This window comes from Stigmatopora nigra, chromosome 2 (assembly GCF_051989575.1).
Source record: "Stigmatopora nigra isolate UIUO_SnigA chromosome 2, RoL_Snig_1.1, whole genome shotgun sequence".
In the NCBI taxonomy this organism is placed as follows: Eukaryota; Metazoa; Chordata; class Actinopteri; order Syngnathiformes; family Syngnathidae; genus Stigmatopora; species Stigmatopora nigra.
In genome coordinates, this window is record NC_135509.1 from 3,079,434 (window position 1) to 3,103,951 (window position 24,518).

General features: G+C 40.3%; 4 protein-coding genes across 6 annotated transcripts; 2 read left to right on the forward strand and 2 right to left on the reverse strand.

The window, feature by feature from the left end:
• Positions 1-115: 115 nt before the first annotated feature.
• On the reverse strand, positions 116-13,178 carry snap91b (synaptosome associated protein 91b). Its single transcript, XM_077712237.1, has 14 exons — positions 13,166-13,178; positions 12,535-12,726; positions 10,626-10,697; positions 9,646-9,717; positions 9,359-9,420; positions 8,069-8,122; positions 7,843-7,905; positions 7,651-7,752; positions 5,063-7,493; positions 3,164-3,312; positions 1,286-2,984; positions 580-676; positions 360-505; positions 116-283 (listed from the first exon to the last, which is right to left on the reverse strand). Exons 1-8 carry the CDS (start codon positions 13,176-13,178, stop codon positions 7,666-7,668), a joined length of 615 nt encoding a protein of 204 aa, XP_077568363.1. The 3' UTR covers positions 116-283; positions 360-505; positions 580-676; positions 1,286-2,984; positions 3,164-3,312; positions 5,063-7,493; positions 7,651-7,665.
• LOC144210277 (inactive serine protease 35-like) lies at positions 4,434-6,616 on the forward strand. The gene is made up of 2 exons (XM_077736860.1): positions 4,434-4,587; positions 4,764-6,616. The coding sequence occupies exon 2, from the start codon at positions 4,775-4,777 to the stop codon at positions 5,927-5,929; it is 1,155 nt and encodes a 384-aa protein (XP_077592986.1). The 5' UTR covers positions 4,434-4,587; positions 4,764-4,774; the 3' UTR covers positions 5,930-6,616.
• LOC144210261 (clathrin coat assembly protein AP180) lies at positions 12,665-20,432 on the reverse strand. Of its 3 annotated transcripts, XM_077736839.1 has the most exons (16): positions 20,268-20,432; positions 19,735-19,891; positions 19,430-19,653; positions 17,108-17,250; positions 16,959-17,034; positions 16,784-16,886; positions 16,620-16,713; positions 16,440-16,551; positions 16,255-16,361; positions 15,783-15,824; positions 15,189-15,262; positions 14,595-14,607; positions 14,400-14,530; positions 14,203-14,276; positions 14,117-14,131; positions 12,665-13,732 (listed from the first exon to the last, which is right to left on the reverse strand). In XM_077736839.1, exons 3-16 carry the CDS (start codon positions 19,557-19,559, stop codon positions 13,548-13,550), a joined length of 1,299 nt encoding a protein of 432 aa, XP_077592965.1. In that variant the 5' UTR covers positions 19,560-19,653; positions 19,735-19,891; positions 20,268-20,432; the 3' UTR covers positions 12,665-13,547. The 3 variants fall into 3 exon arrangements, with proteins under 3 accessions (XP_077592965.1, XP_077592958.1, XP_077592973.1); XM_077736832.1 differs by lacking the exon at positions 20,268-20,432 and having other exon boundaries at positions 19,735-20,247; XM_077736847.1 differs by lacking the exons at positions 12,665-13,732; positions 14,117-14,131; positions 14,203-14,276; ... (1 more) ...; positions 14,595-14,607; positions 20,268-20,432 and adding an exon at positions 15,053-15,077 and having other exon boundaries at positions 19,735-20,240.
• Positions 20,028-24,316, forward strand: pgm3 (phosphoglucomutase 3). The gene is made up of 14 exons (XM_077736872.1): positions 20,028-20,165; positions 20,473-20,580; positions 21,066-21,274; positions 21,351-21,535; positions 21,606-21,673; positions 22,060-22,193; positions 22,259-22,451; positions 22,510-22,667; positions 22,738-22,821; positions 22,886-22,984; positions 23,208-23,327; positions 23,619-23,741; positions 23,795-23,968; positions 24,033-24,316. Exons 3-14 carry the CDS (start codon positions 21,068-21,070, stop codon positions 24,120-24,122), a joined length of 1,635 nt encoding a protein of 544 aa, XP_077592998.1. The 5' UTR covers positions 20,028-20,165; positions 20,473-20,580; positions 21,066-21,067; the 3' UTR covers positions 24,123-24,316.
• The last annotated feature ends 202 nt before the right edge of the window (positions 24,317-24,518 follow it).

Sequence of the window (24,518 nt, forward strand, 5' to 3'; positions counted from 1 at the left end):
TTTTTTTATTTAATTTTTCTAAGTGTTTTTTCCAAATTTAAAATGTTTACTTGTAAATAAAATCTTTAAACTTTAATGTTTACTTGCATTTTTTTTTAAAGACAAAACACATGCATACATTTAAAAGCTTTTATTTTGAAAAACTTGAGTAAAATGAAGCAATTCCTCCAGTCACCAGCAGGAAAAACAGGAAATAAAAGCTCCAGCTTTTATTTTGAAAAAGTTTGTAGATTGGTTCCCGTCGATGGTCCAGCATCGTAAAAAATCGAATCTTCTCCACCCTCTGGTGGAGAAGATTCGAAAATTGAAAAAGGGGGGTTAGTACACAGTTAGTTCAAAAAACAATGAGAAGGGCTCACCTTTTATTTTGAAAAATTGAAGTAGTTCCTCTTGTCACCAGCAGGAAATCCAGAAAATAAAAGCTCCAGCTTTTATTTTGAAAAAGTTTGTAGATTGGTTCCCGTTGTTGGTCCAGCATCGTAAAAAATCGAATCTTCTCCACCCCCTGGTGGAGAAGATTCGAAAATTGAAAAAGGGGGGTTAGTACAGTTAGTTAAAAAACCAATGAGAAGGGCTTACCTTTTATTTTGAAAAATGTCAGACTGGTTCACGTTGACCATCCAGCGGAGAGAAAAAAAATTAAGGCTTCTGAGCCTATCTGTTCAATGGTGGAATTCTGTAAAACAAGAAGGGGCCAATACATCAAGTTTAGGACAAATTATGAACTTTTATTTTGAAAAATGCATATATCAGTGCTGGCTATTACACCAACACCAATCTATGCATTTTTTCAAAATAAAAGGCAAGACCTTGCAAATATTTTTACCTGACTTTGGTGGAATTCTCCCAATTCAGGTAAAACCTCACTTGCAAATTGTTAAGTAAAAAATATATTCACAAGGCCTTACCTTTTATTTTGAAAAATGCATAGATCAGTGCTGGCTATTACACCAACACCAATCTATGCATTTTTTTCAAAATAAAAGGCAAGAACTTGCAATTTTTTTACTTAACCATTCACAAGGTTTTACCAGAATCAGGGAGATCTTTTATTTTGAAGAGTGCTGTAGCCTCCTGGGTGGAATTCTCCCAATTCAGGTAAAACCTCACTTGCAAATGGTTGAGTAAAAAATATATTCTCAAGGTCTTACCTTTTATCTTGAAAAAAAATGCATAGATCAGCACTGGATGTTACACCAGAATTAATCTACACATTTTTTTCAAAATAAAAGGCAAGATCTTGCAAATATATTTTTTACTCAACCATTTGCAAGTGAGGTTTTACCAGAATCAGGAAGAATGTCTGAAATGGGGGAGTGGTGTAGTCCATCTTGACTTGGGTGGAATTCTGGAAACAAAAAAAAGATTTGCAAGGTCTCAACTTTTATCTTGAAAAAATGCATACATCAGTGCTGGATGTTACACCAGAATCAATCTATGCATTTTTTAAAAATACATTCGCAAGGAAGGTTTTACCAGAATTGGGGAAATCTTTTATCTTGAAAAATAAAAACATAACATTTGGGGCCTACTACTTTTGCCTCGAGTTTTTCAGTCAATCATTTCAAATCTATTCATTCTTAAAAAATAAATATCCTAAAAAGAAAAGTTATTTTACCATACGTTTAAATAAGTCAAAAATGACCGCTGCACTATGGTTGAATAAATGTCTCACTTATATTTTGTCAAAACCACATTTAAAACTAAAAGTTAAAAGATCTAAGGCCTGAGGTCTTTAAGTTAATGGGGTAAAAGTACATAATTGTTTTAATCTATCAAATATTAGCAGTTCCACTACATGGCAGATTATTTATTTAAATTCAGAAAAATGTGAAAAGCCACATTGAAACTGGCAAGTGAAAGCTACTTCTCTTCTTGCCACTATAGTATTTATTTTAAAAATGAAATTCAATAGGGATTAACCTACTTTAAATATTTCCTTTACCGCAACATGTCTGGTCTACATTAACCATGATAATTGAGGGATTAGCCTTGGTCTTTAAGAAAGTTAAGGGGCTAAAATTATATAATTTAAAGTGCACAGTGCCACTACATGGCAGATTCCTTTTTTAAATTCAGAAAAATGTGAAAAGTTACTCCACTTGCCACTATAGTATATTGTTTAAATTAAATTCAATAGGGATGACCCTACTTTAAATTTTTCCTTTATAGCAGCCATGTCTGTTTTACATTAACCACGATAATCGAGGGATTACTGTTTAAGCCTGAGGTATTTAAGAAAGTTAAGGGGCTAAAATTATATAATTTAAAGTGCACAGTGCCACTACATGGCAGATTACTTTTTTAAATTCAGAAAATGTGAAAAGTTACTCCACTTGCCACTATAGTATTTTGTTTAAATTAAATTCAATAGGGATGACCCTACTTTAAATTTTTCCTTTATAGCAGCCATGTCTGTTCTACATTAACCACGATAATCGAGGGATTACTGTTTAACCCTGAGGTATTTAAGAAAGTTAAGGGGCTAAAATTATATTATTTCTTTAAGTGCCTAGTGCCACTACATGGCATATTACTTTTTTGAAATCAGAAAAATGTGAAAAGCCACATTGAAACTCAAGCGGAAGCTACCCCACTTGCCACTATAGTATTTTTGTAATTAAATTCAATTGGGTTGACCCTACTTTGCGGTTTTTTATTAACCGCGATAATCGAGGGATTACTGTTAATTACTTTCGCATCGACTAATGCATTTGTGTGGATGACTTATCCACAGATTTTTGCTGTTAAAATACGCCAAGTTAGTTAGTGATTTCATTCAAAATTTGAATGTATCATGATGAAAAACGAGCCAATTGCGCAAATCCTTGAATGCTGAAAGCTGAAGTTTAAATATTAAACGGAGAAAATCGGAACTATTCAAAAAATACCCCCTTTGTTATGGCGTCGACCAGTTGATCCTTTCTGGTCGTTTCGGCCACATTCTTGATGTTTCCCAGTAGTCGGTGGTGCTCGTTGAGGGACTGAAACACACAAAGGAATGATTAGTTTAAAAACAAAGAGCGATCGGTAACGCAATGCAGCCAATTTGTTTGCAAACATTTTGCCGTCATGGCTGCATCACGCTAACGGAGCATGCTACCGTCAATGATCACTCCTAAGATGAGAACCGGGGCTTTGAAATCCCCAAACGACGACATACAACATGTGCAGCAACGTCTTGTCAGAAGTTTGTCAGCCATTCTTCGTCAAATTGTCAGCTCTGAGCAGCTCTGCAGTACACGCCCGTGCAGTCACAATCGCCATTTTGCCGTATGACATCGACTATTTGAACTCTAACCTCGGCCACGCCTATTAAACATAGACAAACACAAAATAGAAATTGTTTTCATAATAACGTCCATTAGTCAATGTGTGTGTATGTGGGGGGCTGGGGGCGTGGCTCCTTGGTTGGATTTTAATACTGAAAAAAAAATACATTGTTTTCATAATAACATGCGTTAGTCAGTGGGCGTGGCGGGGGCGCGGCTGTAAATACGTGTTGATAGGGCTTTCATACTTAAAAAATACATTGTTAAAATACATCTTTTTGGCTATTTGGAAAATATGTGGCAAAGGAATTCATTTCATTTGAGATGTCCATTGTAAAGCTGCAGAGTAAATAGCTTTGAACGAAAACAATCAAATTTCTATTGATATTATTGTTAAAGTTCAAATACATACTCAATCAAGCTTAGAAAGTTAAAAACTAAAATAATTCATGATTGTATCATCATAAAAATACAACTTGGTTGCATGTTGACTATTTTATAGAAATGATAGTGTTTATTAATGTATTTTTTTGTATTTAAAGGAAAAGAGACATAACAAGACATCATTCCAAAACACTTACTGTATTTTTCTTCTTGTCTTTTTTAAATTAACAACGCTGCAGTCTAGACAACTGATTATAATTGTTGAAAATTGATGCAAAACCATATAGGGTATGAATTATACTACATTCACACATGCACATTTTGTTTCCCAAACAACTCAATGTTATTTTTCATGAATGAATCAACAGAACATTACAAATGAATGAATGCATGCCCCCCTCCTTCCAAACACCCCCTGTTTATCCTCATCCTCTTTGTCCAAAAAGTAAACACACATTTCTCATTTGCTCCAATGGAATCCCTCCAAGAAAAACATGGATTCAGCATCCTCCTTAAATGGCTGTCCTGTAAATGAAGCTCTCCCTGGGAGACAACAATCAACCCGAGATAACACTACGATAACCTGAAGATAAATCCCACTTAACAGGATATCAAAACATAAAACATATTACGTTATTACTCAAATTCCAAAGTGTGTGTGTTCAAATCCAATGAAGGAAATTAGATTTCCGGCTGAACTGGCTTTAGACTTTCCTTATGTGGAGCCACAATTTGTTTATATTTTAGTACATAACAGTAATACAAAAGTTTAAAAAAAAGGGCCACAATGTTCCTCCCCCAAAATCACAGAAGTGGGATGTACAGTAGAGTATTATGATACAATAGAGGAACTCCTGCACAAATGTTGCCACATTTTTTGCAGCGGGTGGACCATTGAAATTTTCCTGGAAAGTGGACAAACAATTTTTAGGTAGGTTTGGAATATTATTATTTTATTCTAATTAGTATAAAAGGATGATACCTACATTAGCATTGTTAGAAATGATGAATAGACTTTAAAATGCATCCTAAATGGCAGTAATGACATCAACTTTTTACAGCGCTTTTTTGGTCTGGCTTTATTCTTACCTAATGTATTGTTTCTAGTTTCAAGAGCCATGGAGCTACTTTGTTTGCTACTCTATCTTACTACTACTGTCAATCTTGTACACATTGAGGGCCACGAGAAGACTGGGCAGAATCTCCCCTGGCTGATGGACCAAAACACAGAATTTCTTCAAAAATCATTATTCAGAGAAGAAGCAGAAGATAAAAATTCCCCCACTGGGCTAGTCTCAAAACTCTGTGGAATCGAGTGTCAAAGTAGCCTGCCACCCTTAAACCAAACTGACCAAGAGAGGATTCTGGGATATGAAACTATGTACGACAACGGCACATGTACTCACACAAAGGTCAAGTTGCGAGGTTGGATTCCAACTAAACCGGCTCGGCCTACTCGCACCAAACGTCAGGTTTACGGCGCCGATGGTCGCTTCGTCATCTCCGACTTGCACTTTGTGGCAAGCTACCCTTTCGCCAACGCCGTGCGCCTCTCCACAGGATGCTCTGGCGTCCTCGTCACCCCAAAACATGTACTGACGGCGGCTCATTGCGTCCATGATGGCCGCTTCTATTTGGAAAGCCTGAAGAAACTCAAAGTTGGTGTGCTGCATCTCAAAAATAAAAGAGGGAGGAAGAGGAGGAGAAGGCCTAGGGCTACCAGCAAAACCCAGAAAAAAGAGCCAGTTTTCCGCTGGATTCGAGTCAAACAAACACGCATCCCTCAAGGATGGATCCACTCAAAGAACTCCAGCATTTCTCTCGCCGCCGACTACGACTACGCCTTGATGGATCTGAAACGGGCCGTCAAACAGAAGAAGTTTATGGAAATCGGGGTATCACCCCCGTCCTTCCACCCTACCAGGATCCACTTCTCAGGCTACGACGACGACAAAAACCTACAAGCCGCCCAAGGAGGCGAAAAGGTGGTTTACCGCTTCTGTTCAGTGGCAAAGGAATCCGAAGATCTGATGTACCAGCGTTGTGATGCTCAAGCGGGGGCAGCCGGGGCGGGGGTCTATGTCCGCCTAAGAAAAGATGGAGGAAAAGGAAAGTGGCGCCGAAGAGTCATCGGAGTCTTCTCGGGTCATCGCTGGGTGGAAACTGGACAGGGTGGGCAGGGGGATTTTAATGTGGCAGTAAGGATTACTCCTGCTAAATATGCACAAATATGCCATTGGATACACAAAGACCCAGCTCAATGCAACCCTTAAACTACAATATTTATATATACAAAATATATTCAGGCTAGATAAGTATTTCCCAAAAGCAATACATTATACTTGTTGGACATAAAATAGTTGTATTGCTCTAGTTGTTAGCAACTATCTATTTATTCGCTTTAATTGCTATTATTATTATTATTCAAAATAAGCATCAAGACCAGATTTATTATCTGTTAAGTCAGTTTTTATGTGCTTAACTTTTAGTCATTGTTTTCTTACAGTTTAAGCTTCAAGTGAACGTTTCTGAGGTAAGAGTTTATTCACTCATAAGCTGCTACCGTGACACACTAAAAAAAAATATAAATATTGCTCCGTCAATCCAAATTTTCAGGCCCAAAATGAACAGAAGAGCGATACGTGACCAAGTATGAAGGTTATTTACGTGATTAGTATTTTATTGCATCTCAAAGGAGGACTCACATGCAGGTTTAAAACGAAAGGGCAGAACAATACCATCCATTTTGAGTCCCACTCCCCAATTCCCCCCCTAAAAACAATGCAGCCTTCACAAAAATACTGAGCCAATAATCTCCCTGCATGGTTTTTGTATGTCAATATCACTGTCGCCTTTATTATTTATTCTTTTTTCCAACAAGTATTTGCCACAACGGATTAAGATACAGCCACTTTTGGAAAGAAACGACACAAAGAACGAGAGCGCTTTACAGCAGGGGGGGCGGGGGTCTTCCCAGTGAGCAAATGTACCCAACGGGCGTCCAATCACATGCACAATCCCACTCCACGTTTAAATCACCAGCCACTTTGTTTTCAAAACAATACTGACTCTAGAAAACTCACTTCACATTTACATGCTTTTTCCCCTCAAGATATGTAACGAAAAAATATGGTATTTTCTTGCCTGAAAATAAAGAAAATAAGTAGACTCTTTCATTAAAACTGTGTAAAATGCATATTTCTGATAGAGCTCAAATCTGGGGGAATCTGTAGGTTGACAAAAGGTGTTTTTTTCCTGACCAATCGGGCGGGAGCTTGGGTGGCTAAGCTTTTTTTTGACATACTGTAGTTAGAACCATGACATACACGTAGCTCAATATTAGCTGGGAAGACGACGAGTTTAGCTCGGTTATTTAGCTGGGGTCATTGAGGAGTGTGATTATTTTTTTGGTTTTTTTTTTTTTTTTTAAGCGGGGTGGGGGGGCTTGGCCAGGGGAAGTTACACAAAGCGAAACACAGTCCACATTGAACAACACAGTCCTCATCTGCCAGATGCGCAAAAGAAACCATTCCATTCAGCTTTTTTTGTCCAGAACAAATTGAAATAAGCACCCTATTTTTTAAATTTTAAGTCTTTTTCATCCCCCCCACTCGCCGTGATATATTAAGTCATGTTTTTAACACTGATTTACACGCACACCCACACACACATAAAACAGAGTGTTCTGTATCTATGGTTCACATTCACAGTTGTGCTACAACAGTACATTATGGGGGGGGGGGTATGAGGGGTTGTGTTCTTTAAGGAGAGAGGGAATTGAGCTGATGGTCGGCAGTGGGGGAGCGCAGACCCACGTAGTGCTACACGCAGTACCACCTGGAATGGAAGGATGAGTTTGTGATTAAAAAAAATGATCTCCAGCTTTATTATTCAATTTTTAAGCCACTAAATTGAAAAAAATGGACCCAAAGTTGACCGATTGTGTAATCTACCAGTTTGACATCCCTAACTGGTACTATGGTACACTAAGTACCTGGTTGAGGGTCTCCTACATGAAGTCCTTGATATTAAGGTCATCCAAAGCATTCCTGGGTGGAGGAGGCTTTCTAGGACTCTGGGTCACTCCTGGAGACATCTGTGTACACACCACCAACAATAACAATTGTTATCTTAGCCATGCTGTTAACTGTACTTTAAGGTGGACAAATCTAAGGAACTGGGTTACCGGGGCGCCAGTGACAGGGAAGCCCGGCCTAACCAAAGGCATCATGGGAGATCCTACGCACTTCTCAACGAGACACAAAAGACAGGAGACGCTACGACACGTGGATGAGATTCAAACTGAAGCTGGGTTTGGAATCTTTGGGATTCCAAACGCAGCTGGATGTCCAACATTTTATGATAATGTTCACATGTATTGATTTGGGTGGGGGGGATAGGGATGTGCTTACCATGCTGTAGCCTGGGTGAGTCCCCATAAATGGGGGGACGCCCATGGGGGTTGGCTAAGGGTGTAGAGGGGGGAGTTGGGATCACTACAGTGAAGACAATGACAATACAAGACGCACAACGGGCAAAAAAATGACAGACAAAACGAGCGAGTGGAGTTTGGAAAGATGTTTTTGCATTGATTTGATATCCCTGATATATGTATTGTATTTACTTTTTAAAATAATATTATTGTAGAACCTTCTTTGTTGATGTATTTTTTTCTTCCACTACTGTTTGGTATTACTGTAAAAATGTGTTGTTCTTGAATTATGTTACAATAGTTACTTGTAGTACAAGCACTTAGTTATCATAGTATTTGTTTGTGTACTTGCAATACTTTTAGGTTAATATCAAGGATAACGCAAAGAATGCATTGAAATTGATTTCTATAAGCTTGCATACCTGTCAACTGGTACGTTCTCGCCGTAATTGGTACAACTGAAAGCCCATTTTTATATTGGTACGCTGTACACATGAAAATGGTACGCTAAACGGTGATTTTGAGAAAAAAAAATAAATTAAGGCACTTTCTAGCCATTTTTCACCATCCGCCATTGTTTCTTCCCGGAAACGCATGTCTGCCAAGTGATATATGTACCGGCGCCTCTGATTGGCTAAAAAAAAAAGATCATGATAAACATTTCGTTTTGTAACACTTTCACCATGTGATTTCCGTTTCCTGTTCCCTTGTTTATGTTTACTTTCATTTTCACTTGTTGTTCGTGATTTTTTACAAAAAAGTAAAGTGGTAAGATTTTCCATGTATTTATACATATATGTAAGGGCGAAAACAAAATTTGGTAAGATCACAAATGGTTCGAGGTTGACAGGTATGAGCTTGTGAGTGTGTTTAAAGTACTACTACTACTTTGTTTATGATGACAAGCAATAAGGTGAGCAAAGTATGGTTTTGTTTTTTCTGTGTATTATAAACTATTATACCATTTTCTAAAAAATAAGTCATTTTAAAATAATCCTTGCCATTGAAACACTGTAATATTTCCCATTTTAGTGCACCAAAGTTTGCCCACCTTTCCTACAAAGACGGGTGCTCGTCATGCACTTGAAACTATTAATAATTTGCCATGTCATCAATCTCCATCATCTTCTCCCGAAAGATGATTTCAAATAATTATGATGTTTTCCCTCTCTCCTTCTCCATTGGCGAAAATTGAAGGCAATGTGTCTCATCTGGAAGCTGCCATGCGCTTTCACTCCGTGCTCACACATAAAACCCACACAACATTTACCATGGGGGCACCCCAACTTGGGGGAGCTACCTGAGGGGCCGCTGGAGATCCCATCGTCAGATCTGATTGGTCCAAAACAAAGAAAGAAAAAACAAGAGAAGGTAAGGAACTGCAAAATAACTCTCTTATAATGTTTGTATAAGTACTTTCCCAATAAAAGTAAATATAATACACCCAAAAACATGACAAGTACATCAGATATTTACTGGATTTGTCATGTTTGGGTCCTGTTTATATAAAAAACAGCATCTGCAGGCCCAACTGACGAGTTTTAAAAGCCTACTTACTACTCGTCATATTAGCCAGGGAGGTGTCAACATCGCCCGCCTGTGGGGTCAAGGTGGGCTTCATTACGTCCCCTAGCCCGCCAAATGCTACAGGGAGGCAAGTGGGTGGAGGTGGGGGGTGCAAAGGGACGTTTAAAGGGAAAAAGGGAGGTACAGGCAAACAGAATTTTGAGGAATTTTGTAAAGTACTAAACATAGTACAATTTTAAGACCCTTGAACTGTTTTCAAATTTTTGGAGATGCACTATTTGCAAAAACTTTGACTCCTTCATAGTTTTCTTTTAAACAATACTATTTTTATGGATTCATGTACATAGTAATGTTGTTGTTGTGTGCATTTTGGTCATCTATGGGGGTTGAATGTCTGGAATATTGGGTTTGTGTGTATCTAACGGTGTGTATCTCTCCCATACTGCATTGCAGTAGTCTGTTAAAAAGAGCCAGGTTGGAAACTCACCAAGTTAGATGTCAGGATCGAGCGGTGGGCCGCCCGAGAGACATAAGGGGAGACAAAAGAGAAGAGAATAAGGTGAGTGGGCAAGTGGAGAAAAAACACAGATAGAATAGAATAATAGTGGAGAGGAATAAAGGCTTGGGGGTTAAAAATTTGGTATGGCCATCTCAAAGTTACAGAAGTCTTAAAAGTAGTGCACATTTTCTAAATTGATGAGTCTATTGACCTCAAGTTAGTTTTTAAGGTCAGATAAGTGCTGGTGCCTTGATTTTGGCTGCTTAAGCCAACCTACCAGCTTTCAAGTACTATACTTTTCAAGTTAGTGATTATGATGGATTGGATTAGTTTGTTTTTTAAACATAGTACTTCAAGTTTCTACACATTTTTAGCTCAAGTTCATTAAATATACCCAAAAATATTTCATATTACGGCTATTCTCGGTACTAGGGATTGTCTAGCATGATAACTGACCAGTAAATGCTATTTTTACATTATTCAAATGGTATTCATCCACTGATTCATTTACCTGAAGCGAGTTCTGCCGCGGGAATAGCACCGACTGCCGCCGGGGCGTCTCCTCCTGCTCCTCCGGTGGATTCTTTTGGGTCAAGTCCATTGCAGCGTTAAGGGAGAAGAAGGGAAGGGGGACAGTCAGCCTGGGAGCGTCACACTGCTAATGTCAAAAAAGGACCACAGTTAGATAGGGGCAGACACCGGTAATTATGCCGCAAACTGATGATTTGAAAAACGTTTTTAGCATCTCGTTCCAGTCTATGTTTATCATCTCCACCAAAGTGTGAAGCTACCCACCACGAAATAGGCTCATGATGTCCCTGTTGTCAGTTTTGAGTGGTGAGGAATGGATGGGTGGGATGGCTGAGGAGTTGAATAAATCTGCCAAAGGGAGGAATTAATGGAAGGATGTGATAAATGATGTAAATCATCTCTGGTGTATTTCCTCAAATTATGGCTATTCAAATTATGTATATATTTTTTTTTACATTTCAATGCAGTTGAATAACTAAAACAGGTAAAAATTCAACATGTGATGGCAAATATTTGAGGAAATACAAGATTTGCAAACCCATAGTTTACATATTGTGGGGAAAATGCAGTGTAAGGAATTTGTAACACTCATTCTATCTTTGGCCAGGCAGAAAGCAAGAGCACACCAGAAGGGACGCCACGTGCATCATCAAGGAAGGGGTACCTGCTGCAAATAAGTCTACTGCGGGCGTGGTTTCTGCTCGGGTGTCCGGCGTCAACGCAAAGAAGGCTACAAAGACCATCAAAATGCTCAAATGTGGCAAGTACTCCTCATGCAAAGTCATTCCAACGTTTTACCGCTGAAAAGGTCAGCCGAAGGGTCGGCCTCGGCCACTGTCGCCGTGGTGACCACGACGCCGGATGCGGGGTTGAGGAATGATGATGGAGATGGGGGTGTCGCCATAGAGCTAAAACATGAGTTTTCCACGCCAAAAAGGTCTACTAGACCCGTAGGTACTGCGGTGGGTGGCGGGCACTCGTCCAAAGTGGCAAAGGGGTCTTGAAGGGGGCGGGATGTGGAGGTGGAAGTTGGGTTAGACATTTACAAATTACAACAAGTAAAATGGAGGTTTGATGTAGTTTTGCTGTCATGAAAGGGAGTTGAGTAATACTGAATTATGTTGGACACTTGACAAACAAGTGAAGGATTTAGAGATGGACAGTGGTAGTATTAGTAGTAGTGGTGGTTATAGTAGCAGTAGAAGTAGTAGTGTTGGTTATAATAGTAGTAGTAGAAGTAGTAGTGTTGGTTATAGTATTAGTGGTAGATGTAGTAGTGTTGGTTATAGTAGTAAGTAGTGGTTATAATAGTAGTAGTGGTGGTTATAGTGATAGTAGTAGAAGTGGTGGTTATAGTAATAGTAGTAGTGGTAGTAGTGGTGGTTATAATAGCGGTAGTAGTAGTGGTAGTTATAGTAGAAGTAGTAGTAGTGGTAGTTATAGTACTAGTAGTAGTAGTGGTAGTTATAGTACTCGTAGTAGTAGTGGTAGTTATAGTAGTATTAGTAGTAGTGGTTATATTAGGAGTACTAGTGGTAGTTATAGTAGTAATAGTAGTCGATCAATCCAATTCAAGCCAATTCCGTCCTAATCATGATGTCACCTACCCAGAGTTATGCTAAGTATTGCATATACAGAAGAGTAAATCCTTTTCCAGACTTCTCCAGCAGACTTTTCTACTGCAGGGGATTTAAGGTGAGGAGTGATCTTTTCCACTAAAATACTCATCACTAGCACAACTCTTGTTTATAAAAAAAAATCCTATTAATGGCGCTACGCCTGAGGCTGTTTTGGTTGAAGTCAATAATTGACTATTTCAAATTAAATCTTAATGAAGTACAGATGGACCGAAGCCAGTCTTTAAAACCCAAATGTGACTTTCCACCCACCAGCTCCTGCGGTTGCTCCGACAACCGGCGCGGCCTCGGCTGCTGGGGTTTCGCTGGCGGCGGTGGGGACGGCTGGCGTGGCGAAGGTATCTGAAGTTTCGAGACGAGAAGAAAGAAGGCGGCCCGGGAAAAGAGGAAGAAAACGGAAGTGGGAAATGAGAAGGTGAGTGCAAAGACCTGACGTCTTTTGGCCTCGGACACAAATGTGGACAAACGAATGGAAGCACAGACGAGGAGGCGTTCTAATTCTAGCGCACGGAGGAGGATCCAGGACACGTTTGATAGACGGGCCGAGTTTCTATCAAACAAAAGTGTCTGCTGAAAGACATTTGAGCACTTTTTCCATCTCCTTCATATCCAATTTAAACCTCATGGATGGCTATGGGCGTCTAAGTGGATTAGACATCTATAGCAGTCCAATATTGGATATTGGGATATCATGGAATCCATGTTCAAGTGGCTTTCGGTTAGGGTCGAAAAGCTGATCATGTTGGCCAATTTGCACATCAACGCATCGCCGTGAGTTCGTTGCTTTGCTTGATGCATTTGCAAATAGAGCGGAACCTTCAAAAGTACCAGTCGTTTTTTCACTGAGTCGGACTTTCCTTCCCTACCTAGCGCTCCTTCTCACCTGCCTTAGGCATTGTTCTTTTTACCTGTAATTGCCCTGCAATTCTGCCTAGCAACAATGGAAGTTACGGGTGGTTCCACTGTATTGGCAAATTTTTTACTGTAGTTGCACATTAGATTACAGCCTGTTAATTTTGCTTCATTGTAGTAGTGTAGCATGTACAGAATCTTCTTTTTAAAATATTTTTTAAAATTAATTAGAAAATAGTCAGATTTAAGGTATAGAATCTAGTTTTTGGCTTGAAACAGGACTGTAATTTAAATGCCAATCCACAGATTTGGTGTGCATGCAGCTAAGTGTCAGACGGCTTTTGTGGGGCGGGGGGATTGAGCTTCTCGGGAAGGAGGTGAGGTGAAAGCCCCACCCCCTCCCCGGAAGCCCACTAACCTCCTAACAGATCCATATTGGTGGCGCCGGGAGAGGGAGCGGCTGCCGTGCTAGTGGGAGGAGCTAGTGGGACTCCGGCTTCTGGCGCCGCCGCCGCCGGGGCGGGCGTAGACGCGGCGGGGGAAGGGGCGGCGGCCTCCGCTGCCAGGGTGGGCTCGGCGAGCATGGAATCGCCCATTTCTGAGGAAAGGGGTGATGGGGTTGTGTAGAAGGGGGGGTTGTGGTCCCCCAAAGGAAGTCAACCCGGACCATGTTGTGTAGTGGGTATAAAATTCAAATTAAGACCAATTAAAGTAAAAGAAAAATTGCCCCCGGGGTGGGAAAACAAATTGAGACAATGAAAGTTGTGGAGGGAAGAGAGAGACAAGAAACAAAAACAAGAGTGCTGAAAGTCCAGAAAGAGAAAAACAGCCTCTAGAGGACAAACAAGGAGGTCCGACAGGATTGGAAACAGACTAAAAAACATTGAACAATGACTAATCTTTCTTTCCAACTTACCTTACTCTGTCCAATATTTATATCACCACTATTATGTCGCAATTGGAACAGTTGAAAAAGACTCACCTGATCCAAGAAGGTCTAAAAAAAGAAAAAGAGCAATGTCCATTAGTCTCAATTTGATGTTTATTTAAGATAAACCATGGTCTTACCTCCCCAGGACGTGGGGCCGGCAGATGCTGCTGGGGGGCCAGAGGAGGATAGAGGGTCCAAGTCCAACAAGGAACTGCACCATAATGTTAAAAGTTTAAGGACAGTGAAATAAAATTGATTAGACTGCATATAGACTGTGTTAGGTATCATTAAGATAGTAGGTATGGTAATGGTAATTCTAATCAATGGTACGTACTCTTCTGCTGGTTCAGGAGCAGCCGGAGCGGCGGCGGCGGCGGTTTCACCAGGTGGAGGCTGCAGCGTGGGGACGGCGTTGGAGGATTTGGCCGGGGTGGAAGTTGGCGATGCGTTGTTGGTGGGAGAACCCTGTGGGGGAATATGATGAGATGTAAGTATGAGGACAAGAAGAATTGTGATAAGAAAAGCTTACCTTAGTTGGAGACCTAAAAGTAGAATAAAAGACAAATTATTAGGGATTTTAATTGTAAAATGGAGGCAAAATGAAATGATTATGTAGATAATATGAAGGGTTTATCCATAAAAGCAACACAGATTGTTAATATGTCAGTTTTGAGCTAAAATAAGACAAACATTGACTCAAAAACATGCTCTACATTATGCAGTATCTTCTCAGAAGAATATACTACTGGTTTCATTCTTCAGGAATATTTTGATCATCATAACTTTATGATTTTGTCATAATTACTGTTTTTAATTCCTCAAAATTCTCGTGAGACCACTGCATTATGATGTATTTACACAAGTCGACTTCCATAGCATGTGTGTCTTGTAAATTTCACACATGTATTCACATCAACACAAAACACACTTAATTCAATAATCTAATAATAATCTATTCCCAAATATTTATGGATGGTCCCCAAACCAACCAATGGTTTATGCTCACCCTTCACTGGTCATCCCAAATGAAGGAAAAAAGGGCATAAAAAAGAAGGAAAGTTAAATAAAAGGCCATCTATTAGCTCTTAAAATAATATATTATTTTTTTAAATGCATTATTTACCCCTTCTTGCCACCCTTGACATCCTCAAGGCCGTTCATGTGTGTTTCCAGGGATTCCAGGATGCTGCTGGGTGCCTGACACACAAGAATAAAAATCAACAACCTGAAGAAAAATGACAAATGATGCCATTGACAGCAACAGGCGTCCAACCAGTTAAATCGGATAGGACTTCCATCGTCGTCTGAGGCCGGCAACGAATGTAAATAAATGTTTTTAAGTCGCTAATCACATGTTTTGAGTGTGCCGATTGGGTGTACCGAGTTTTGCACGTATTTTACCTTTCCTATTTTGGGTATTTCCTTAATTTTTTATACTTCTACCACTCCAAAAAAAAAAACGAATAGGTTATTTGAGGACAATGTGTGTGCGTGTCTGGCCCGTTTGTCAAAATGAATTAAACTCAGCATGCAGACACCGCATCCTGCGAACAGGCACTCAGCCGTTGCTACGGTTACCGGCTCATCCGGAGGTTTAAACGGGCAGTCGTCGTCGGCGTCTGAGTCTGCCAGGTCCACCACCACGCCGGGGTGGAGACACTGGGTACAATTGTTGCCATGTGGTATGTTTGCGTACTCGTTTTTGGCTAGTACTTACATAGTTGATGTCGGGAATGTCGTTTTTCTCCACTCCAACAGTCTAAAGAGAGGAAAGTTTTAGTTAAAAGTAGTGTAGAGCCAATATGATATAAGTATTGACCACATTGCTATTGCCTGATACTAAGAACTAATATGATGATGATGTGTAATATGTACTTTTTGAGATTTAGTTGCTATTCGCCCCAGAAAAATGGCTACCAGGTATTAAGGTCCAATTCTGTGGTTTCCAATCATTCTTCTATTGTGAATTTCAAGAGGTTTATCACTAAAAGATGTCCAATCTATATGGAATGGGATTGTGGCATTGAAATGGATCTAGTACTGAGTAAATAGCAGTTGCTTTGACAGTGATATTTTTTTAATTAGAAGAGAAATGTCTTAAGTTTAAGTCAATGGACATTGATGTTCAGGGTGACCATGTTGGTAGAGGCAAACATGTTAATTATTGCAGTTATTGCAGGATGCTGTACCTCGGCCAGCTTCATGAACTCCCCAATCTTGGTGACTCGGGTCAAGAACCGCTTGTAGATCTCCAATGCTTCCTTGCAGTCACTCTTTTTCATCTTGAAGTATTTCTCTGTATTACATTTTAATTTATTTAAATCACAGGATTGCTCATTTGTACTTTACAGGCTGCATGCGTTTTGGAACTGACCTAACATGTTGATGACGCCGTCATTGTAGGACGCAAAGAGCTTGACCAAATCCTTGAAAAGCAGCAAGAAAGCTGCGTTGATGATGCCGTTGTTCAACTCCTTGGGATGAACCTACCAAAAAAGCAGGTGATTAATTCTTTCTATTTCTAAGAACAATTACAGACTGCGTGAGAACTCACATCAAATTCCAGGAGTGTGTCAATCTCAGTCTGCAGCACAGGCATTCCCTTTAAGAGCTTCTCTGTGGTCATGGTCCTCATCACGCCATCCGCCCTAGGGTTTCAAACAGGGATTTTTGAGCCAACATAACGTCTAGGTGAATGCCAAATGTGGACAGACGTACCCCTTCTTGACTCGGGTGAAGTCAAAAGCCATCTGGCGGTAGGCGAAGGCTTTCTCGTTCAAATATCGGCCGTACCGTCGGATGAATGTAGACATGTCATAGCCTGGTTAAAAGAAATTAAAAGGTAAAGGCTTCCTAAAAGCAGAAATTTCAAGGCCAGACATGTTTTCTTTACCGTTAGCGCCGGTTTTGTCGATAAAGTTGCTGAGGTTGAACAGAGAAGTCCTGGAGGCCAAATACTGGATGAACCTCTGAAGTAATGAAGATATTTAGAAAGAACTCCAAAGCCACGCCCCTAGAAAAGTATACTACACTACTACATACCTCATTCCCGTGCACACACATGTGGTGAGTGGTGACCAGGGCCTTGAAGACCACCACCCAGCTGGCGTTGGTGGCCCGCTCGAAAAGCGTGTCGGCCATTTGGGGGATGTTCACGTTGGTAGTGTTAGTGGCCGACACCAGGTCTGGAAAGATGACAAAAAAATTGCATTTTTTTGGTACAATTTGGACTCTAAATGGCAACAAAATGGCCAACAAAAACCAATAGGTGACCATTGTTGTCTTTTTGACCAGACCAATGAAAAATTAGAAGAAACATTGTCCGTGACCCTTGTGAGGAGAAAATAAATGGAGGAATAATTAATACATGGTCTCCTATTTATTTTAACTAAGCCACATTTACTGTGTTTGTGTTTACGAATGGCTGTGAATGGGTGGGGTCGCTCCTATAGGGGGTCCTTTTGTAAAGAGATTATTTCTAATCACTCATCTGTCTTTGTCCTCCACATTCTGTAATATCCTGATCCAACATGGCTGACAGATGCCGCCTGTGTTTTGTCTATTTATATGAGACCATTAGAAATGCTTAGAAAGCAGAAGCAGAATATTATATGATCATTATTTGAATCTTATTTGATTGTGAACGTATCTGCTCCAGAAGTAAACAAACTCGTGGTGGTTTTGTGTGTCACGCAGATTGGCTGAGCTATATAAAGACTCTTATGGTAATCCAGCAGCTTGAAGAATTGAACGGTGAGATCTCCTGCTCTTCATGTCAACATCTTCTCAATTGGACAATGTGATATCAGATTGGTTTGAACATAAGGTTAAAATGTTCAAGGTTAAAAATATAGTTTTTAATTTTATTTGTATCATAACTGCAGGCTCTTTTTAAGAACATATTGAGTCAGCTGACCTTGTGGTGTTGGCTAGAAATGCCCCCACTGGTGCCTGTTTGACCAAAGTCAGGGCACATAATTAAGGGGGAGGGAGAAAAATATACAGCTTAGGTTATTTTCATTGAATTGAAGTCTAAATTTAGCTGAAATATTTCAGATTAGACCAATTTTTGCATGACATCAATATGAAAACCTGCTGAAATTTATTTTTTTCTCAAAATTGCAACTTGTAATACAATATTTTGATTCTTCTTTGACATTAAATTGCAATATTAGTGCAGCTAACTCATATTTTCCAATGGGTGTTCAAAAACATACAAATAATGAATTGGAAAAATCCATACATAGACTGGAATAAATATGACTCATTCTAAATAGAATGCAGAATGAATTCAAATTGAATTTAGCCCATGTTTTGCTTATGTAACTCAAACTAATACTCATTTTGGCACTTTGACCCCAAATATAGCCAAACTTACTCCCTTTTTCTAATCTGGTCTCACTCATAATGTATGTATCCACACAATATCTAGGTTAGAAACCTCCTGCCAGATACAAAAGAATCAGGCTGACATAGAAACACACACCCGGGACACAGACTTAAACAACAACTTGCCATGAGCTAATTGATCCCATAAATATCGTCGGCTGAGGAAATTGGCTTTTTGTGGCGAATACTAGCTTAACCTCGCCTCTGACCACCAGGGAGTCTAAACCAACCATTTTATCACTTCAAATACGACAAGTAAAGAAAAGCAATATAGCATTGTCGCCTTTTGAGATGTAAATAATGCAGGCCAGTCATCGGCTGATGAGTGAATTATTCACAAGGGGAGCGTAAGAACATAAGACGCTGGAGCTCAAGGCGGGCAGAAAGATCAGAGAGCAACAAAAAATGTAGTTTTTTTGTATGGTTTTATGTGTGGTCAAGCCACTGCTTCATGACAATACTTATCAATATTTATGGGATTGCCATCTCAAAGCTGTCAAATTAGCAAGTTGCTAACTCTGGTCATACTGTCTATGTATTTCCAAATTGCTATAGTACAACCAAAGATCATTTTAATTTGATAAAATGACGTATTTTGACTTGTGAACACCCCAAGGTGCACATTTTTTCAATGCTGACACTTCATCCTGCAACAATGTCAGTTTTAGAAGCCTTTCCATTCATTTTTAGGCATAAAATTGAGTTACAAGCTTGGCCCTGCAATGAATTCAACTCGTAAATCAGGCTGCCACTCGACACGAGATGGATTCTACTGTGCAGATGCTACATGCTAACAGCTAAGCTGTCTGCCTGCATATTTTTTTATGACGCCCATCGTTTAGCCTGTGCTCTTCTTGCAATATCCTCATGCTTTATCCTCCTTTAGGGTCATCCCCACCTTTCCATCAATTCATTTGAGTACCAAAAGCATGCTTGGGTGGGCCTCACTGAATGCAATCGGGTACTTGTACTCACATTCCAGGTGCTTCTTCTTAGGCGCCATCACTTCATGCGTGGTGGCCTTGCAGACGGCCCTGGCCATATCCGAACCCGTCAGCTGGTACTGGGCCGCCGCGATGCGGTCCGTAAGCGTCTGACCCGACATTTGGACCGTTTCTCTTGGGATGTCCTCAAAGAGAACAAATCAATCCTACTAGAACTGTGCAACCGCAGCAAACGAACCAGTGACCTTCTTCTGCCTGTGTGGGAAGAAAAACATCCCGCAAAAATGGTCGATTTGCCGGAGAAATGCGCTCGTGTGGGGGGTTGGCGTCACTTACGCAGGTTGTGCGCCTTTTCAGCACTCTGGACAGCTCAAGCCACACGATTATGTAAGTCGCCGCAACCCGAATCACTCACGCGACCTTTTTTGTTGTTGTTGTTGTTGCAGATATCCTTAATTAACGCTCCATAGATGCGATCGTCGGTGATATCCTCCTGAAAATAATTGCTTGCAATCGGCCCAAATGTGCGGCGGTATTCTGCGGCACCGAATGCGCAAAACGTGTGCGCAAAAAAATGGAGGAGGAGTAAAGGAGACACGGCGGAAATCCCTATTCTCTTTCGCTCTCTACGCTGTGATAGAACCCCTCCCCAGATTTGTTGGCGTTTATTAAAATGGACTATCTGACTCAATGCAGCCTATTGACGACGACACACGTTCAATTTATTCCAAATCAAAATAGATGGGACGTTAGTGGCTGCCAGTTTTGTAAATATAATATGTATTTATATTTCACCGTCGTATATATTGTTTTAAATGCATGGAAAACATTTTTATAGAAGAGTATAGCACAAAAAATCGGATAATTACCCTCTTTTCATCCATGCGAGGCGCACCTGGCGTTTTGACGTCACACGCTAACTTGACTGCAAGGCAACGCCCTCTGGATAGAAAAAAATGTTTATTCTATTGCTCACGATTTTAAATGAGACGGGTGGATTGTCAAACATAATTTTCTGCACGTGTGTGATGACAAATAAATGTAATTGAACGCTGTGTGTGTTTTTGTTGCTAGATGTCACGCCCAACTTCATGACATGTGCGGAAGTGGAGGCCACGTCAACAAAGTAAAATCTTCGAACCAGGAAGTGGATCCTTGCCACACAAAATCCACTAAAAACAAGTAAGTACGGAATAAAATATAGTAATGAGAATGTGTTAAGGTGTTTTTTTTTAGGTTGTCTGCTCGGAAATGTTTTATTTTGGCAATAGATCTTTTAGATTTTAAGGAAATCTGAGCGAGTTGGGCGTCTTATGTTATGTTTAATGACTTCAGGGAATTTGGACTTTGCCTGCTCATACTCTTGACATGAATTGCCCATAAAAGTATATTTTAACCATAATCCAAGTATGCTAATGGTATTTTTCTCATATTTTGTACACACGTTTTACATGTTAATGTAAAAATGCAATATTTTACCAAAAAAAGATTTAAAAATCATATAAAAAATGCAATATTTAACCAAACAGGATAAAAAATGCAATATTTAACCAAACAGGATTAAACAAAATACATAATTGAGTAATAGGAATGTATTTCTGTGCATTTTGTTGACATTTTAGCCCCTTTCACTGCTCACTGAGTGACATATTGTATTTTTCTTTCAGCTATGGGCAGTTTTGAGGAAATGTTCAAAAGGTCTTGCGTTCCCCTGAAGCCCCCCGGCTTGATCCTCCAATACGGCACGGCCGGTTTCCGAACAAACGCCGACCTACTGGAACATGTCATGTTCCGCATGGGCCTTCTGGCGACGCTGCGATCTAAACAAACCAAAGCGGCTATCGGCGTCATGGTTACCGCTTCCCACAACCCTGAGGTGCTCCTCCTCCATCCTCCCAATTCAAAGTAGACATCTCGTCTTCCTCTGTCAACACTTGGGTTTTTTCTTCCAGGAAGACAACGGAGTGAAGCTGATTGACCCCATGGGCGAGATGTTGAAGGTCTCTTGGGAAGACCACGCCACGCAATTGGCCAACGCCGAGACGGATCAGTTGGTTTCCGTGCTGGAGGACATCGTGAAGAAAGAAGACATTGACAGGAATCAGGCTGCCTTAGTGTTTGTGGGCAGAGATACTCGGTAAAGTGGAACTTCAGATCTTCTATTTATGACTAAATCAACCTATTTTAATTCTGATTTATGTCTCCAGGATCAGCAGTACCAGCCTGGCGCAAATGGTCATCGATGGGGTGTCTTTATTGGGAGGACGCTACAAAGGTTGGTGTTAAATGTCCTTATACTATAAGGGGTAGGGAACCTTTTTTGATGAGGAGAGCCATAAACAATTCATATTTTCAAACATTATTCCTTGAGAGTTATACTAAGAATTTAAAAGTAAAAATACATGAAAATGTGAGCATTTTTTATTCATTTCAGCACTTTGAAAGTCAAAAAAAGTCTTAATTCTTTTCAGAACAGTATTTTAGTGTTGCTAATCAATGAGTATCAATGAGAGTATGCATGCAGAAGAGTCTAATGAAGGAAAAATATGATTTAAAAAGGCGGAGAGCCATATACACCCATCAAAAGAGCCACATATGGCTCCCAAGCCCTGCCTTATAACATGCATTGATTTTCAAATCCCACCTTCTCCTCCCAACAAGACTACGGCTTGGTGACCACCCCACAACTCCACTACATGGTTTGCTGTCACAACACAATGGGTTGCTATGGCGAGGCCACCTTGGAAGGATACTACAGCAAACTATGCCGGGCCTTCATCGAGCTCACCAAAAATGTAAGAATAAATACACTACAAGGAAAAAAAATGAAAAAATAACTAATGTTCATGCTTTTGCGTAGACACCAAATCGTACAGACGACCAGAAACATTTGACCGTGGATGGCGCTAACGGGATCGGCGCCACAAAGCTGCGCGAAATGGAACATCACCTGAAAAAGGAGCTGCAGATATCGCTCTTCAACGAAGGAAACGGGAAACTCAACTATCAGTGCGGAGCCGATTTTGTCAAAGTGCAGCAAAAGCCACCAACTGGTAAGATTTTAATGTCATTTACACACAACAAACCTTCATTTTTTTCCCTTTTTTGCAGGAGTTGTGGTCAACAGTGGCGAGCGCTGCTGCTCATTTGACGGCGACGCCGACCGCATTGTTTACTACTACACCGACTCTAGTGGTCGTTTCCACTTGTTGGATGGAGACAAGATCTCCACACTCATTAGCACCTTCCTCAAAGAGTTGCTTACTCAGGTACGTTCAGCACCACACCTACGTGGAAAGCAGCGATCCTCAAAGTTTTTCTCCCCTCCGTCTCTTAAAGGCAGGTCTCAATTTGAAAATGGCAGTAGTGCAAACGGCGTATGCTAACGGAAGCTCCACGAGCTACTTGGAGGACACCATGAAGGTTTGTTTTTATATATTTAAGGAGCATAACAATGAGATGTTTAAGAGGATTTGTGGCCTTTCAGGTGATTGTCAGATGCGCAAAGACGGGAGTGAAGCATCTCCATCATGCAGCAAAGGAGTTTGATATGAGTGTTTATTTTGAGGCAAATGGCCATGGAACAGTAAGTCATCAACTGTGAATTAATCTCACAATTATTCATTAATTTAGTTTAATTTAGTGTGTGAGTAGGGCCCTTCATTCTCACTTGTCAGCTTTAGATTTTTTTAATGACAATATTCAGCAAATCTAGATCAAATCTTTTCATTTTTGTATTCCTCCATGACCCATTATTTGTTTTACACCCAAATTCCATAGACCCAAAAAAACAGTGCATATGTTTTTAGGTGTTATTCAGCCGGGCTGCTGAGGAGAAAATCCGACAAATGTCCGAGGATGTCAACATAGATGACACCAGAAAGCGGGCGGCCATTCTCCTTCGCCACACTATAAACGTCATCAACCAGGTATACTTTTTTTATATATACCTCTGAACCAGACATGGACAACCTACCATTACTTTTTTAAAATGACATTTTAATATTTCTTAATACATTCCTTTTTACTTGACTTTGTACTTTATACTTTTTACTTTAATGATGACTGATGAGTATGTTAATACTTTAGTGCTTTTTCTATTTGTTTCATATGTACTGTTAACGGATGCACTTTTTTATATGTATCGTATCTTGTGTTTGCCCATCCCTGCTCTAAACTTTGAATATGCCAATTTTCATTCTGTGTATATCTCCCTGCAGACAGTGGGTGATGCTATTTCTGACATGCTTTTGGTCGAGGCCATATTAGCCTTAAGAGGAATGACCGTCCAGCAGTGGGATGCCATCTACGCCGACTTGCCCAACAGGCAGCTTAAAGTCAAGGTAAGACCAATCCGAATGGTGTTTTGGCATCCTATAAACCGCCTACCCGGCAGGTGTCCGACCGCCAAGCTGTCCAAACGACAGACGCCGAAAGACGGGCGCTGAGCCCGGCGGGGTTGCAGGACGCCATCGACATCTCGGTGGGGAAATACAAAAATGCTCGATCCTTCGTGAGGCCGTCTGGGACTGAGGATGTGGTCCGGGTTTATGCCGAGGCAGACACTCAGGTAAAGACAGCGGTTTCCAATTTTTTGACATGTTTTATATTCATATATATTTTTTTTTTTGCAGGATAGTGCCGACTCCCTCGCGCATGAAGTGAGCTTGGCGGTGTATCGCCTCGCCGGGGGAGTGGGAGAAGAACCAAAACTTTTGCACTAGAACTCATCAATGACGTTAAACTCCCTCATATATGATCATATCATGGATTGTCATTTATTTTCTTTTAGTATTTTTGTTCTTAAAACGGTTCCATCAGCCTGCATCACTTTGACAGAAATCATGTTTACATCCAATATGCAATACTGTGATAATATACAAGAATCATGCAACAATAAAATAATCATGCGACACAATTTGATGAGCTGCTTGCTTTTATTGTGAAAATATTCTACACTCAAGATAATATTGGGCAATCCAGTCCTTTGTGGGATTAATTGCACAGCCCTGTTATGAAATGCAACCTTTATATCACTGGGGTATGTCAGACGTGCAATAAGCAGATTACTGTCAGGGTGTGTTTTGTTTTAGCAGGAATGGAACGGAAATGTTGGCTGC